General features: G+C 43.9%; 1 protein-coding gene across 1 annotated transcript in view; it reads left to right on the top strand.

The window, feature by feature from the left end:
- The window catches only part of Srgn (serglycin), a 36,765-nt gene extending 21,672 nt beyond the window's left edge, over positions 1-15,093 (top strand). The window contains exons 2-4 of the mRNA XM_038343621.2: positions 951-1,151; positions 10,847-10,994; positions 14,400-15,093. Of these exons, the coding sequence (XP_038199549.1) occupies positions 1,076-1,151; positions 10,847-10,994; positions 14,400-14,664 (489 nt within the window). The 5' untranslated portion in view covers positions 951-1,075 and the 3' untranslated portion in view covers positions 14,665-15,093. The remainder of the gene's footprint in view (positions 1-950; positions 1,152-10,846; positions 10,995-14,399) is intronic.
- The last annotated feature ends 2,223 nt before the right edge of the window (positions 15,094-17,316 follow it).

Below are 17,316 nucleotides of genomic sequence, written 5' to 3'. Positions count from 1 at the left end.
TGTGTTTTTACATCCATAACCCTCTAAAAGGGGAACCTGCCCTTGTTCCTCACTTTTGACCTGGAAGATATAAAAAATAATTTCAACATAAATAGAAAACAAAACATCCATAAAACAGGAGAAAAGATGAAAACATGAATGAAATCGACCGTGGGGAAGCAGGTGAGGTAAAGGGACAGAGGAATGCTAAGGTTTTGTTTTGTTTGCTTGTTTGATCTTTTATCTTGATTGATTTTTTTTATTTTGTTTTGTTTTGTTTTGTTTTGGAGACAGGGTTTCTCTGTGTAACTGCCCTGGCCATCCTGAACTCTGTAGACCAGGCTGGCCTCGAACTCACAGAGATCCATTTGCCTCTGCCTCCCAAGTGCTGGAATTAAAGGCGTGTGCCACCACAGCCTAGCTACCTTTTATTTTTAAACCCAAAGTCCTCACCTGTTTGTGAGGTAGAGGGAAAGCCAAGGATCCCGTGAAAATAGTGACTCCAACAAGAAAATGTGTGTGAACCGGGACTACTCATCGCTGGTGGGCGAGACCCCAGCGTGGAAAGTGGCCTGCCGGAGCCGGCTCCCTGAACTACTCTTCTGCTTCTCTTTGATGTGCGATGTGGGATGAGCTGGTCACACCGGAGCTCCCTTACCTAGCCAGCCTCAGTCCTTGGCTGTTTAGATCATTACCTGAAGAAAGGAAGGAAGGGGAAAAGGATGTTCTGAAGGCTGATTCAGCTTTTTTGATGGAAAAAACTTTTTGTTAAAAAAAAAGAATTAGCATACAAATGACAGACAGCATAACTCTTTGGAAAAAAAAAAAAAAACCAAAAACAAAAGCTTTGGGGAGAGTCTGATGTTTCATCATGGGTATGAGTAGTTGGTTTTTTTTTTTTTTTTTTTTTTTTTACAGTTTTCTTCTTCTTCTTTCTGGGTGTTGATGTGGATCTCTTTCTATTTGTTCAGGAAACTGTGACGTGTGTTCTTGGGCAGGGTCTGAGGTTTTGGAACCTCTTTCTAAAAGGGACGGAGAGAGCACCCTGCAGCATTTGGTGATCGAGAGGCTGGCGTGTGGGGCTGAGCTGGTCAGGATGCGGCAGGTTCCTATGGGTAGCAGGCTTCTCCTGGTTCTCTCCTTCATCCTGGTTTGGGGATCTTCTGTTCAAGGTAAGACTCAGGATCCCTCCTCCCCAATCCTCCGGCCTCTGCTGTGAAAACCTCAGCATCTGCATGAGGGGTTGTCTCCATCTGCAGGTACGGAGTGTCCTGTTGTGGGATTTGAGGAAGCTGAACTCCCTAGTGTGAGTTCACTTGAGTTTGCTCCAAAAAAATAAATACATAAAAACAGATTAAACTCTAAGGCAAGTGGTAACCTTGAAACCTAGCCCAGTAGCTGAAAAGTGCTTATTTTGGGGTGAAGATGTTGGTTTAATCATTTAAAGAACTCAAGAAAATTACCCAAATGACTGATCTTGGAATGTTTTAGAGTATCACCTATCCCTGGATTGTCTGCCTGAATTCCATCTTTGCTTCATGTTGCAGTAGGGTCTCATGTAATGTAAGATGGCTTTTAGCTTGCTATACAGCTGAAGATGACCCCGAATTCCTGATACTTTTGCCTCCACCTCCCAAGTGCATGGATAACAGGTGTGTGCTGGGCTCCGAGTTAGAAAGCATCCTGAAGGCACTGTTATTTTCAACAGTGGGCGAGGTTTGTTTCTTTGCTTCTTTAAATTGAGATAAATTCAGCTACTTTCTTTTCTTCTTTAGTTTCGTTCATCTTGAACATTCAGTTTGGGCTAGGCATTGCTAATACTAACCCAAAGATATATTTTGAGGACAGCCCAAAGAATGTTAGCGTTGGCACTCTTGTTTAGAAAACAGTCTATTTGGTCAGCCCTCCTTAAGTTTGGTTATCATGTAGGGTTGTTTAGTTCCACTGAGTTACCCTAAAACTTCTCTTGACTAAGAAGATGCAATGAAAAGTTTATAAGGGAAAAAAATCTACAAATTCTTCTCCGTTGATATATACGGAAACTTTCTAAATGAGGGGGAGGTCATAGCCTGGTAAACAGGCAGCAGCGTTTATGACTGAAAACCATAAAGTTCCCTCACTTGGTAAAGGAAATGTTGAGTCACAGCTGCGTACAGGGCCTGGGGTTGTTTCTTCGAAGTGACTCCTGGCCATCCTGTTCTTACTGCTGGCTGAGATGAAGTCTCACAGGTAACCTCAGGAATCCCTCATATAGTGGAAGTTTATAAGCTCATTTTTATCTGGGCTGTGGTAACATTGGAAGGATACAGGAAGTGGCCTTGCTGAAGTTTGTTCTATTTATGCAGCTTGGTGGTGCTAGGCCTTGAACCCAGGGCCTCACGCAATAGTAACTCCTCCACCACTGAGTTAGAGTCCCGGGTCTCTGTTTGACAGAGAACAAGTTTACTCAGATCTTTTAGGGGAAAACCTTTGGCTTGATGCGGTGAGTTTCCCAGTAACCTTGCGCTCTGGCAAGACAGAATTTGTGACACATGGGAGACCAGTTGGCCATGGGTGGCTCTCTTACCAGAGACGTGTACGTAAACCTTTCGGTTGCAGAAGTTCCCAGAAATGTCACAGTCCACGCTGACGCTGATGGTAAAGCTAAACGGAACACAAAACCTTGCATATTTCATCATTAGCAAGAAATGAAGAAGGAACTGGGTAGGTGGCCTACACAGCACTCCAGAGCCGAGGCCAGCCTAGTGCACCTAGTTCCAGAGGAGACAAAGCTTCACAGTGAGATCCTAGCTCAAAAATTAAAAGCCCGAGGAAGGTGTAGATGTGGGCAGAGCTGTCACGTATGTTTCTAGCTTGTTGATTTAGTTCTCAGCTGCACAGGGAAGCAAATAAAGGAGTAAATGAATGAACCAAAAATCTAGGGTGTTTCCAAGGTGCTCTTGGCTCAGCGCCTTACGCTCATATCTGAAGGGGAACGGAAATGGGTGCTTGGCCATGAGTTAGTGACACGCAGGGCTGCAGAACAGCCATGACATCACTTGTCATGCCTCTCTGTGGTGCCAGGTATGATTCAACAGCACTCCCTCCCTCTCTGTCTTTTCTTTTTTTTTTTTTTTAATGACACAGGGCCTGCAATCATTTAGCCCAGGCTGGCCTAAGTAGTAGCTGAATATGGTCTTCAACTTCTAATTCTCCTTTCCAAGTGCTGGACTTACATACGTGAGCTACCATGCCCAGTTTGTGGAGTGCCGGGAACCAATCCCAGGCTTCTGTGGATGCTACACCAACACTCTACCTGTGCAAGGACAGCCCAGCCTTCTCCTTATCTTTAAAAAGATATTTGAAGACCAGGGTGTCTGTAGCTTTCTGGTTTGAACGGCCAAATGCACCGTTTGATCTTTTAACTTCTTGATCTTAGGTTTTTGTCTTGTACTGGTTTTCTTAGATTGCTGAAACAAAACACCATACGCCGGCAAGCTTAAACAACAGGAATTTATTTTCCTCACAGTACCAGAGTCTTAAATCAAGTTCCCAGTGTTGGCAGTGTTGGCTTCATTCTGACACCTTTCTCTTTAACTCATCTATGGGTGCCCATGCCTCCACACACACCATTATCCTCTTCTTTGAAGGATACCAGTTATATTGGATGAGGGCCAACCTAATGATCTCATTTTAACTTCATCTGCAGTGGCCATGTTTCCAAAGATTGTCAGCATTGGAAGCACTTGTAGGTTAGGACTTCACATGAAACGAATCCTACATAAATAAGTCCTGGGACATTACTTATTTCTCCAAATTCAGTGAAACCATGGTGTAAAATACTGGGAACTTGGTGATGGGTGTGGATGATAAGAACAGATGGTTGCTGGGCTAGAGATGTGGCTTAGTGGTTAAGAGCACTGGCTGTTCTTCCAAAGGTCCTGAGTTCAATTCCCAGCAACCATAGGGTGGCTTGCAACCATCTGTAATGAGATCCAGTGCCCTCTTCTGACCTGCCGGTATATGCGCAGACAGAACACTGTATGCAAATAAATAAGTCTTTTAAAAAAGTCTTTAAAAAAAAGAACAGATGGTTGTGAGATGGTTGTGGGGCAGTGGTGGCACAAGCCTTTAGTCTCAGCACTCAGGAGGCAGAGGCAGGCATATCCCCGTGAGACTGAGGTCAGCCGGTCTAGCCCGGTTCATATCTAGGTGGTTTGCTGGTCTATAGATCAAGTTCCAGGACAGCTAATGCTATACAGAGAAACTCTGTCTTGAAAAACAAACACACAAAACAAAAAACCTGAACAACAACAAAAAACAGATGGCTAATCTATTTAATGTCGTTTCCAGGGCTTCATTAATGAAGCTGGTGACTCCTACCTTTGTTTTGTTTTGTTTTTAATGCCCATAAACACTCAGGAGGTGGAGGCAAGAGGATCAGGAGTTGAAAGGTCATCCTCAGCTACGTACCGAGCCCTGGGTTACACGAGACCCTGTCTTAAAACAGAATACTCACAGAGAGGCAAATGAAACCTGAGCAGGTGTGGCCAGGGGCTCGGGCTAGATCTCTGACACTCACAGTAACAATACTCATGTCCACTTGTGGGCACAGCTGCTGGGAAAGTGATTTCACAATCACTGCCCAATAACGACCGTCACGTCCACGTGACAGCAGAAGAATGGAGTGGACCCGACAGCGGCTGCCTCCCTTGCTCCTAACGTCAGCCCCTTGACAAAGATGTGTGAGTTTTGCCCAAGGTCTGTAACAGTGAACTCATACGTCATTCAGTTTCAAGGTTAGAATTAAGCTTCTAGACAACTCGAGGATCAGACATGTTCTTTAATTATTTTTTTTTAGTATTTTATTTATGCACAAAAGGGATTTTCTCGCATATTTGTCTGTGCACCAGGTGCATGCCTGGTGCCCAGGAAGGCCAGAAGAGAGTGTCAGGGTCCCCAAGAAATGGGCAGTTATGAGCCACTGTGTAGGTGCTGGGAATTGAACCTAGGTCCTCTGCAAGATCAGCCAGTGCTCCAAGATCAGACCTCCGAGTCTCTCCCTCATGTTCTTTATTTAAAACAAAACCTCTTCTTTCACTAAAGCTTCTGCTGTTTCCTGCAGAGGGGAGGGCGAACTGAAAGTAAACTTGGAGCTTTTTATAGCCTGTCAAACGGTGCGGGAGAGAGGGAAGCTAGCTTCTTGAGTAGTTGATAGGACGACAGGAAGTAGCTCCAGTGCAGATAATAGCAGTCGCCTAAATGCTACCGCTTTGTTTCGTTTTTTTTTTTTTTTTTTTTTTTTTTTTTTTTTTTTTTTTGAGACAGGTTTCCTATGTAACATCCTCGCTGTCCTGGAACTTGCTCTTGTAGACCAAGCTGGCCTCGAACTCACAGAGATCCGCCTGCCTCTGCCTCCCAAGTGCTGGGATCAAAGGTGTGAACCACTGCTTGACTACCATTTTTTATTTTTTGATGAATCAGAATAGTCCCTTTTTTAGACAGTTTTTTTAGACCTCCCTTTTGGACAGTTTCTGCTTAAGTTCTTCTCTTGTATCCATAGCAAGTTTTCATTAAGAATAAGAAATTACAGCCTGGCAGTGGTGGCGCACACCTTTAATCTCAGCACTCGGGAGCCAGAGGCAGGTGGATCTCTGTGAGTTCAAGGCCAACCTGGTCTACAGAGCAAGTTCCAGGACAGCTATGGCTACAGAGAGAACCCTATCTCAAAAAAAAAAAAAAAAAAAAAAAAAAAAAGACAGACAGACAGAAAAAAAAGGAAGGAAGGAAGGAAGGAAGGAAGGAAGGAAGGAAGGAAGGAAGGAAGGGAGGGAGGGAAATTAGTAAATTGTCATCTGGTGGGAGGTGTGGTAGGTAGGTTGTGAAGAGAGAGAAGGCCTGTTTGAGAGAGCTGCTGCCCTGCTTGTCTCCCCACAGGAACTATCTAGTGAGAACTATTAGCAGAGCTGGTGAGAGTTGTGTGCAGAGGGTGTGAAGGCGGCAGGAAAGAGTGTCTCCCTTAGACCTCACTGTGTGTCAACCAGCAGGTCCACTGTGAGTGGGGCCTTTGAGGAAGAAATGAAAGGCCTCCCTTTCATCTGGAGAGCTATGGTTATCACACACAATAGAGCATTCTTATAATCCCAGAACCCTGGAGGCTGAGCCAGGATTGCAAGGTCTTGGCTATCCTGGGCTATAAAGGGAGATTCTGTCTCAAAAACTAAAATGACTGGGCATGGTGGCCCACATCATTGTTCTGAGCATTTGGGGTACAGAGGTAAGTAGATCTTTATGATTTTGAGGCCAACCTGGCCTACGTAGTGAGTTCCAGGCCAGCCAAGGCTAGATAGAAAGATCATGTCAACAGAGAGAGAGAGAGAGAGAGAGAGAAAGAGAGAGAGAGACAGACAGAGAGAGAGAGGGAGGGAGGGAGGGAGGGAGGGAGAGAGGGAGAGAGGGAGGGAGAGAGGGAGAAGAGAGCGCACATGAAGTTGGGTGAGGAAGGAGGTGGAGAGGAGAAAAGAATATGATCAAAATAAGTTGTAAGAAAAAAAATTAGTAAACAAGTTTTTAAAAATGGCTGTCAAGTTGGCCCAGCGAGTAAAGACCATGGTCACCAAACCTGATGAGCTGATTTTGCTTCCTGGGCCGTGGACGCAACAGCAAACATTCGGTACAATAAAACAAAACAAAACAAATAGTGATAATCATTAGAGATTTACAGTGTCTCCAGCAAGATAAAGTCCAGATACTCTTGGAACTTCAAGAGCCAGATCCTTGTATCTTCCCAGCCTCCCACACCCTGAGCAGCTCTGTCAGGAATTCGTTATCTGTAACTGTTCTTTATTTTAATGGACCTTTAATTTCATTAGACTAAAAACTGGGTGGATTTCAGAATGGGACGATTTCTACTTTTGATTTCCTTATTTTTGTTTACTGTGTGTGTGTGTGTGTGTGTGTGTGCATATTTGTGTGAGCATGCACAGCTGCATGGAGGTCACATGAAAACTTCAGTGTCATCCTCAGGGACACTGTCCTTCTCCTTTGAGGCGGGGTCTTTCATTGGCCTGGAGCTCACCAATCAGGTTAGACCAGCTGGCCAGTGAGCCCCAGGGGTTTCCCTTTTTCTGCCTCGTTGCTGGGATTAAAAGTGTGTACAGCCAGGCTTCACCTGTAGGTTCTTAGGATAAAACCCGAGCCCTTGTGCTTACAAAGGGCGCCCTTTGGTAGCTGAGCCTCTACCCGGTCCTTTATTTGTTATGTTTGTTTTCTTGAGACAGAACCACATCACACATCCCTGGCTAACTTTGAGCCTGCTTTGTAGACCAGCCTGGCCTTGAATGTGTGGCTATCTTTCCACTGTTCCCAAGGGCTAGGATTCCAGATCTACACCACCATATCTGTTTTGTGCAGGGCTGGGGGAGGACCCCAGGGCTTAGTGCATGCTAGGCAAGCATTCTCCCAGCTGAGCTACCTTCCTTAGCCTTTCATTAGTCCTGAAGCAATTCTACACTATACAGCCCACTCCCCAACGTTCACGATGTGGTTTTTAGTGTGGCTACAGATTGTGTAACTCTCAGCGTCAGCTTTTAGAAAGCCTTCCTGATTCCCAGGTAGTCTGAATGCTGGGAGGGATCTTTCCAGTTAAGAGACTTGTTTTGCTCTTCTGCCACAGTTAGAGTTTTGTTTCCCATAACGGGAAGATGTTGACTGGGATGCCGCTCAGCGGTAGGGCACTTGCAGAGGATGCCTGACGCCCTGGGTTTGATCTCAGCCCTGAAGGGGAAGTAAAAACTTTCAGTTAGCTTTGCAGTAGAACTTCCTCAAGCTCACATTTTCTCCACTTGATAGGGGACTGCCCTGTCCCATCCAGTAGCCAGCAGCTCCTTGTGGCTTCAGAACACTTGAACTATACAGAGTCTAGATTAACACGTGAGCTCAAAATACGCAAAACATAGAAGAGTTGGTTTAAAACAGAATTAATTATCCTACTCATATCTTTTATGTTGATTCTGTTAAATGATAATATTTTAATATGTTCAACCAACATGTACTTGGTTTTTACAGTTTTTTTTAAAACTCAAAAATTATGGCTGCTAAAGAAGAAAAGAAACGTAAAAAGAGAAACGATATTTCTGAAACATTCAACCTCAGATGGAGTTGGTGCTATGTTTTTATTGGAGGTGCTAGCCTAAGGCAGCTGAGGTGGGAAGACATTGCCCTCTGCTGGACAACAGGCTGTATTTTCCTCCTCTGCAGATACAAGACACTGCTAGCTCAGAGAAAAATCAAGAGGTTCAGGAAAAAAGGATTAAAATGCATTAAACATGGGCCGCATGCAAAAGCGTGTGTCAGCTGGCTTTACAAACGTTCTTCTCGTTTGAATCAGGAACTTGTTACTGTATTGTTGTTCACATTTGAAACACAGTAAACTGGGAACCGGAGAGGTTCTAAGTGGTGACAGGTCTCCCTCCAAGCTGTCTACTCTCAGAAATGGACCGAGGCTGTGCCCTCGTCCAGGTGTCCAGCATTTGGAGAGCTGTGACCATGGTGCTGGTACCATTCCAGGAACCTATCTTTTCTTTTTAACATGATTTCCTATCTTTTTTTGAAAAGAGGTTTTAGCCTAAGTTTGCACCATGTACATTCCTGATGCCTGCGGAGGCCACAAAGGGCATCAGATCCCCTTCAACAGTAGTTAGTAGAGGTTGGGCGCAACCCTGTGGGTTTTGGAAACTGAATCTGGGTCCTCTGCAAGAGCAGCAAGGACTTAGCCCCTGAGCCATCTCTCCAGCTCTATGTTAGAGTCTTTTAAATGTTCTTTTTTTTTTTCTTTTTTGATTTTTCGAGACAGGGTTTCTCTGTGGCTTAGGAGCCTGTCCTGGAACTAGCTCTTGTAGACCAGGCTGGCCTCGAACTCACAGAGATCCTCCTGCCTCTGCCTCCCGAGTGCTGGGACTAAAGGCGTGCGCCACCACCGCCCGGCTCTTTTAAATGTTCTTTATGTCACAGAGGGATGTTGTTCATCACAGCAGTTTAGAAAATGCGGTTTGAAACTTGACAGATTCTACTAACATAATACTTTGTATGTATTTTCTTCCACTTTCCTGATATTTAGTTGTTGAGGTTGAATCGATGGTGTGGGCAAAGGCGTGTTGCACTTTCTTGTTTCTCCTTCGTCCTTTTGTTTGTTTATTTTGTTTCGTTTTTCGAGACAGGGTTTCTCTGTAGCTTTGGAGCCTGTCTTGGAACTTGCTCCATAGGCCAGGCTGGCCTCGAACTCACAGAGATCCTCCTGCCTCTGCCTCCCGAGTGCTGAAATTAAAGGTGTGTGCCACCACCGCCCAGCCCTTCATTCTTATAGTTTTAAGGGGCTACTTAAAGTTTTAAGGGACTGGAGAGATGGCTCAGAGGTTAAGAGCACTGGCTGCTTGCTCTTCCAGAGGTCCTGAGTTCAATACCCAGCACCCACATGGTGGCTCACAGCCATCTGTAGTGAGATCCTGTGCCCTCTTCTGGCCTGCAGGCAGAACACTCTGTGTGTGTGTGTGTGTGTGTGTGTGTGTGTGTGTGTGTGTGTGATATTAAAACAAATCTCTTTTTTTGGAATAAGCAGATCTTTTAAAAAAAATTTTTTGAGACCTGAGCTGGAGAGATGGCACATCAGTTAAAAGTACCTGTTGCTCTTAGAGAGGGCACACACACTCATACAATTAAAAGGAATTGGAGATACTGTGGGGAGCTGGAGAGAACTCAGAGTTTGGTGCACACTAAGCACATATTCTGAGCTATACTCCCAGCAAACTCATTCATAATTATGGGTTTCCTGTGCTGTCAATACTTTCTTCCAGAACTTCTATTACCCTTTGATCCATATCCTGTGACAAGTGGCCACCTTGCCATTTCTCTGAAATGTTTCCTCCTCTTCCATCCTGAGCTGTCAGACTACTTCCCCTCCTTGGCGAGAGTTCTAGGCACACTCCTCGTTGCTGAGTGATTGTGAGCTGGACTGGTGTGCATAGAGCCTGTCTGTGGGTGGGGAGACGATGAGCCGCTCACAGGTGGTGTGCTCCTGCACTCCAAACATTGGAGGCCAGTTGGGAGGCAGAGGCTGGAAGGTCTACACATGTTTCCTGCCATCCTGGTTTACATAGAATGTCCAGGCCAGCCCTGGCTACAGTGTGAGATGCTGTTGAAAAATACAAAACAGAACAAAAAAATCCAAAAGAGGTGGCAAGAAGCTCTGATCTCCATATAGGGACCGTCAAGATGCCACAGCGGGTAATGGCACTAAGCCTGATGACCGGAGTCAAATCCCTGAAACCCATGTGATAGAAGGAGAGAATCGGCTCCTAAAAACTGTCCTCTGACCTTCACTTGTGTGCTTTAGTACACACTTTCTCCCTCCCCCAAATCAATCAATAAAATGTAGGTTTAAACAATTTTAAATTAGGACCAGGCAGTGGTAGTGAACACCTTTAATCCCAGCACTTGGGAGGCAAAGGCAGGCAGATCTCTGTGAGGTCAAGGCCAGCCTGGTCTACAAGAGCTAGTTTCAGGACAGCTAGGGCTGTTACACAGAGAAACCTGCCTCAAAAAAAAAACCCAAAATAAATAAATAAATGAATAAATAAAAATAAAAATAATTTAAATTAGCCAGGCAGTGGTTGTGCACATTAACTTGGGAAGCAGAGGCAGGAGGATCTCTGAGTTTGAGGCCAGCCTGATTTACAGAGTGAGTTCCAGGACAGTCAGGGATATATAGAGACACACTGTTTTGAAGGAAAACAAAAAGGAAAGAACCCACTTAACTTGTTAGAGACAGAGTGTAATCATTCTAATATGAGAGATACTTACTTACCACCTTGTGGGTTCCTTGTTCGGACAGGTTATCCTGCTCGGAGAGCCAGGTACCAGTGGGTACGCTGCAATCCCGATAGCATCTCTGCAAACTGCGTGGAGGAGAAGGGGCCCCTGTTTGACCTCATCGCAGATGGACCCGACGACGTTGGCCCTCCACTGCGCAATCCTGTTCTGTAAGTGGACTTGAGTCTGATCTCTCAGAGGTGGTGGAGAGTTCCTCTTCAGGTTCCTGCTGTGATGGTGCTCTCATCTTCTACAGTTGAGGAAGAGCTTTGCTTTTGTATTTCATTTGAGTGCGCGTGTTTGCCTGCGGGAACATGCTTTGCGGAAGGTGTGGTGCTTGGAGGACATTTTACCGGAGTGAGCAATTGTCTAGGGGATTGAACTTAAGACATCCGGCTTGATGGCAGGCACTTTTATGTGATGAGCCATCTTGCTGGCTAGTGTGAGAAGATGCCAGTTGGTCCTCTCTGGTTCCTTTGCTGTCTCCTGTTGATTCCACTTCTCTACTACTCCATGTTTAAGCAGCTCCCCTTGGGTTAAATATTCAGGGTTTCCCTGTACCCTATACCCACCACCTTGTCTTAGACTTCTATTGCGCAGTTGCCTCTCTGGATCCAGCATCTTCTCCCATCAGTATGCAGACATAGTCTAGGGCTTCCTGACATCGAATGGACCACCCCGACTCTCTATCTTTACAGCTATTTTCCCACTCTGCTCTTCATTATATAAAAATTTCTTTTTGAGACAGAGTCTCATACCACTATATGGGAATGTCTGTTCTGAAACTCGCTCTATAGGCGAGGCTGGCCTTGAAATCAGCCTCTTGAAATCAACCTTGATCTACCTGCCTCTGCCTCTCAAATGCTGGGATTAAAGGTGTGCACCACCATACTTGGCACATCAGCCCTTGCTAGAATGGGTTTCTCAATACATCAATCCAGAGTATTTGGTGACTGAGACACATCTATTGATTGTGTCTCTGTGTTTAGGTTACTTGACCACTTCACTACCTTTTAAAATGATTGACTCGCCACTTCCGCTGAAAGCCCCTTTCTGTGGGCTTTTACCGGTCACCTTCTCCGAGTTGTTGGGTTTCTTTGGCTGTGTTCTCTTTTGCTTATTTTAACATGATGTGTCCTGGCTCTGTCACAGGCCTTAGTGTTTCCTCAAGGTGACCTCTGCCTGTTCCACAGCTTTCTATTCCATCTGTATGTCAGTAACTGCGATGTCTGCATCCAGCTTTCTGTGATCTGACAGGCTAAATCAGCGTCCTGGGCACATTAGAAGACTTTTGCTTCCTGTTTCTGCATTCCCTGCCATCTTCCTGATTGATGTATTCACTAGAGTGTTAAGTTCTAGATCAGAGACCTCCCCTTTCTTTTCCTGCTGTATCTCAAGCAGTGAGGACGGGTCAACAAATAATTTAATTTTTTTGGCATGCATGACTGCTATAAATCTGATCAATCTCACTTGTGATTTTCCTGGAGAAAATGACCCTCAGGCTATCATATTCAAACACACACCCTCCACTCTTGAGACAGGGTCTTGGTATGTAGACCAGGTTAGCCACAAATTTGTGGTTACCCCCTTGTCTCTTTCTCCTACTAGTTTGTGCCACTATTCTGGGCTTGAACTCAACTTTTGCCAAAGATGCTTTGCTACCAGTTTGCCAAGGATGGGTGGCACTGTTTCTCTGCTCTGGCTTTTAGGTGCTCTTTAGATTGAGTTATGTGTGTCAAACCAACCCACGTAACTCAGCCCTGGTGGCTTTCTGTTTTAGCTCAAGAGTACATATTCAAGTCTTATATTAGTAGAGAAAATCTAATGTTTATATTCTGGTAAGGTTAATACCTTCTTCCAGGTGTGGTGGCTCCCATCTTTAATCCCAGCACTCAGGAGACAGAGGCAGGTGGATCTCTATGAGTTTTAGGCCCGTCTGATCTGCATTGTGAGTTCTAGGCCAGTCTGGGATATAGAAATGAGACTCTGTCTCAAAAAAAAAAAAAACTTTTACAAAGAAATTCTCGAGCTAATTACGTAGGTACACACATGTAAGCCTGGTACCTAGGAGGCAGAGGCAAGAGAGTCAAGAGCCTGGGACCAAGGCCTTCATAATGACAGTCTACACATCTTAAGAGAACAAAGGAAGAGTGCTTTTTGTTTTAACACTTTGTGAATTTAGAAGTAATAGAAGTTTTGTCAAAAAGCTTAACTTAGGAAACAGTGTCATCTGTCTAGAATGATTTAGTGGTGTGCCCTTTCTTTAAGAAGAAGTAATTGAAAGAGTTTTTATTGTTGTAAAAAAGTAAATAGTGCAACCGGGCAGTGGTGGTGCACACCTTTAATCCCAGCACTCGGGAGGCAGAGGTAGGCGGATCTCTGTGAGTTCGAGGACAGGCTCCAAAAAAGTAAATGATGCTTAAGAAAATAAAACACACAGGATTTCTGTATTTAGTGATATGAACACTGTTCACCTGAGTCTGCTTTGGGTACATATGGAGGCAGGGGCTGCAATGAGTTAATATTATATATAATATTATATAAGCAAATGTGGAGATGGAGGACTTAGTTTATTGTTTTTCTAGTAAAAATTTATCTATTTTTAATTTTTTAATATTTATTTATTTATTATGCATACAATATTCTGTCTGTGTGTATTTCTGCAGGCCAGAAGAGGGCACCAGACCCCATTACAGATGGTTGTGAGCCACCATGTGGTTGCTGGGAATTGAACTCAGGACCTTTGGAAGAGCAGTCAATGCTCTTAACCTCTGCGCCATCTCTCCAGCCCTCAAAAATTTATCTATTTTTTTTAAAGATGTATTTATTGATTATGGATGCAGTGTTCTGCTTGCATGTATGCTTGCAGGCCAGAAGAGGGCCCCAGATCTCATTCCAGAAGTTTGTGAGCCACCACGTGGTTTCTGGGAATTGAACTCAGGACCTCTGAAGAGCAACCAGTGCTCTTAATTGCTGAGCCATCTCTCTGACCCAAGATTTTTCTATTTTTATTTAATTTTTGTGAGTGTTAGTCTGCATATATGTGTTACGTGTGGGAGTGTTTGCATGTATGTGCAGGAACCACATGCCTGCCTGGTGCTGGAGAAGGCTGTACGAAGGTGTCAGATTCTCTGAAACTGGAGTTACAAGTGGTTGTGAGCCTGAACGTGGATGCTGGGAACTGAACCCAGATCCTCTGCAAGAGCAGCCATTGCTCTGAACCTCCGAGTTGTCTCTTCAGCCCTGGCCTTTTGTTTGGAAGCGTTGAAGACAGTTTTAACTCCTTGAATTTGAACAACTGAGTGCCTAAATTGATTTCCATGTTCTGTCTCCACTCCCCACTATACTCCTTAACCCGACCCCATTTTTGTTTTTGGAAGAAGGGGTCGGACAGCCCATGCTGGCTGCAGTTCACCATGGATCCAAGGATGACTTTAAACTTCAGATCCTGCAGCCTCCACTGCCCAAAAGCTGCAATCATTTGTGTTGCTCTATGCCCAGCTTATTTCTTTCTGTTAAAATATTAAAATTGCATTATTTATAAGTATAATTTTATATTTTTCTTTGTATTTCAGGACGAGAGGATTCCCAGATAATTTCTTCCCTATTTCTGAAGATGTTTCTGGGTCGGGCTCTGGCTCCGGATCAGGCTCGGGCTCTGGTTCTGGTTCCAGCTCCGGCTCTGGTTCAGGCTCTGGCTCAGGAAGTGGCTTCCTAGGCGACATGGAATGGGAATACCAGCCAGCAGATGAAAGCGATGCTTTCTATTACAACTATAGGCCTTTAGACAGGATGCTCCACGAGCAAAACCAAGAGCAACCAGAAGATTTTATTATGTGAAAGTGTTCACTTCTGTTTCCCCACCTCCACACATAACAAGGTCTCTGTACTTGGTGTCCCACGTTTAGATGATCAGTCTTGGGATAAAGAGCTTTACAGAAAATTTAAAATACCTGGAAAAGACTCTTAAATTCTGTCACCCTTTCCTCCTGAGTGCTTAAGGAGTTATACTTTAATGCTGTTATTGCTCTAGAAAACATCTGCATTTATATGTGTATTGGATCAACATTATGAAATTAACCCACACCCCCATTATTATGCAACAACTTTTACAAGCCATGCTGTTTTTGAAAAATTCAACTTTAATAGCAAATTGATGAACAATAATATTTCATACCTAAAGTGTTAGGAACAAGACTCACATTGTGAGTTACAGAAATACTGCTTTTTATGATTTAAAATAAAATAAAACGAAAGAGTGACCTCCTACAGTGGCTATGTGACCTGGTTTCTGTTGTGCTGTGGATGTGATGGAGAAGCAGTGAATGTTGTCTATCTAAAATTGCTGTGGGTTGTGCAGTTAGAAACTTAATGCCTCCAGTACCACACAATGTGCTCTCATTGCCTCTCCATGCTTGGCCTTTGCCATAGGTGCCTGTTTAATTTCAAATGTCACTCCACTAAAGCAAAGATATAACCTAAGGGGGGGAGGAAGCTGTCTGGGGATTTCTTTTTCTCCTCCAGGAAATAATTACTTTTAAAATGATCTTTTAAAAAATGTATATCTATCTCTGTGTGTGTATATATATATTTATATGTGTATATATATATACATATATATAGAGAGAAAGAGAGACAGAGAGACAGAGACAGAGATAAAATATCATTGGGCTTGGTGGTTAAGAGCACTTTGCTCTTCCAGTGGACCCAGCTTTAGTTCCCAATACTTAGATGCTGCTCACAACATAAGAGGCGATGTCACTTTCTGGCTTCTATGGACACCAGGAATGCACAAATGTTTTTAAAAAACATACTCCCGAAACAAATTCAATATCTTTGTGTGATTCCTTGTCCTTAAGAGGCAGAATTCATGGGTCTAAGAAGGAAGAAGCAGAAATTAGAGACTCATTTGCATTTGTGCTACCCATTCCTGAACCTGACGAAGCCTAGGGCCATCTAAGAAGAAAGCTCCCATTGAGAAATCGCCCAGATCATATTGGCCTGTGGGGACTGTATTGACAATTGACACAGGAAGGTCTCGCTTACTGTGGGTGGCACCATTCTTCAGTGGGTTGTCCAGAAAGCTGGCTTGCTAAAGAATCAGCAATTCTTCAGGGTTTCTGCTTCACTCTCCAGCCTTGAGTTCCTGCCCCGATTTCTCTCAGTGATGAACTGTGACCTGGAAGTGTTAGCCCAGCAGCTCCTTTTCCTCCTCTAAGCTACTTTCAGTCAGAATCTTTTATCACAGCAACAGAAAGGAAACAGAGCAGATGCTCTGCTCCCGGGGGAACTATTTCCACTAGGGTACAGTGTGAGAGTCCCACTGAACTATAAGCATGACATTTTAATCCACGGACACCTAGGGATGAGAGCCAAAAATAGGACTTACCTTGGGAGTAATGGAGTTAATCACGGGATGGGCTGCTGCATATCTGAGAAAGGATAGAAGACACTCAGATGTCTATGGAGGCTCCTCTTGATAGTCAAGGACCAAATCATTAGGAAGATTTATGAGCATTCACAATATAGTGGTGGAAACACATAATTGTAGTACATTTTTTTATCCATGTTTTTTTTCCAAAATCGATAATAATTACAAATGTAATGCTAATACATCAGAGATGAGGGGGTGAAGCTGTTTGTTGCTGTTGTTTTATTATTATTTTTTTCAACATAGGGTTTCTCTGTGTAGCTTTGAAGCCTATCCTGGAACTCGCTCTGTAGACCAGACTAGCTTCGAACTCACAGAAATTCACCTGCCTCTGTCTCCCAAGTGCTGAGATTAAAGGCCTACGCCGCCACTGCCCAGCTTGTCTTAGTATTTCAATCACTGTTTAAAGTACTAATATATTTATATCTTTGGATATTCTGCCTTCTATGCTAAACCAGGATTTCTTATTCTTGTCATTTTTGGTGCTTTCTGAAGGATTTCTTTGTTTTCTTCTCATCTTTCTTCTTCTCTTCTGGTTGAATGGGTGACTGAACCTAAGTCTCTGCCACGAAGCTATACTCCAAAATCTCTGAACAGAACTTCTTTGTTGCAGGGGGATGTCCTGTTTATTGTGGAATGTTTTGTTTAGCTATGTCCCCAACTCCTCTCCATATTACCCAGTAATTGTTCCCATAGATGTCAGGGTAAATACTCCTGAACATTTCCAAATAATCACCCGGGAGTAGTCTTCCCCTCTTTAGAATTACTTTGTGGAATTGATGATCACTTAGTGGCTTATGTCTTATCGGTAACATTGCTATCTTTAAATTCATTACCTATTGCATGGGTCATCAGCATTTTATGGAAGCCAGGAATGGTGGCAAAGGTCTCTAATCCCTACTCTTCCTAAGGGGAGGCAGGTGAGTCAATTCTGGTCTCCATAGTGAGTTCTTGGGCAGACAGGGCTACCTGTGTAACCCTGTTTAAAAAACAAAACAAAACAAAACAGACTGGTAGTCTGTAGAAAATAAGACATTAATAGCATAACCATTCAACTCTTT

The sequence above is a fragment of the Arvicola amphibius genome, chromosome 9, assembly GCF_903992535.2.
Source record: "Arvicola amphibius chromosome 9, mArvAmp1.2, whole genome shotgun sequence".
Lineage (NCBI taxonomy): Eukaryota > Metazoa > Chordata > Mammalia > Rodentia > Cricetidae > Arvicola > Arvicola amphibius.
The sequence above is the reverse complement of the archived record's forward strand: the minus strand, read 5'-3'. Positions and strand labels throughout refer to the sequence as shown.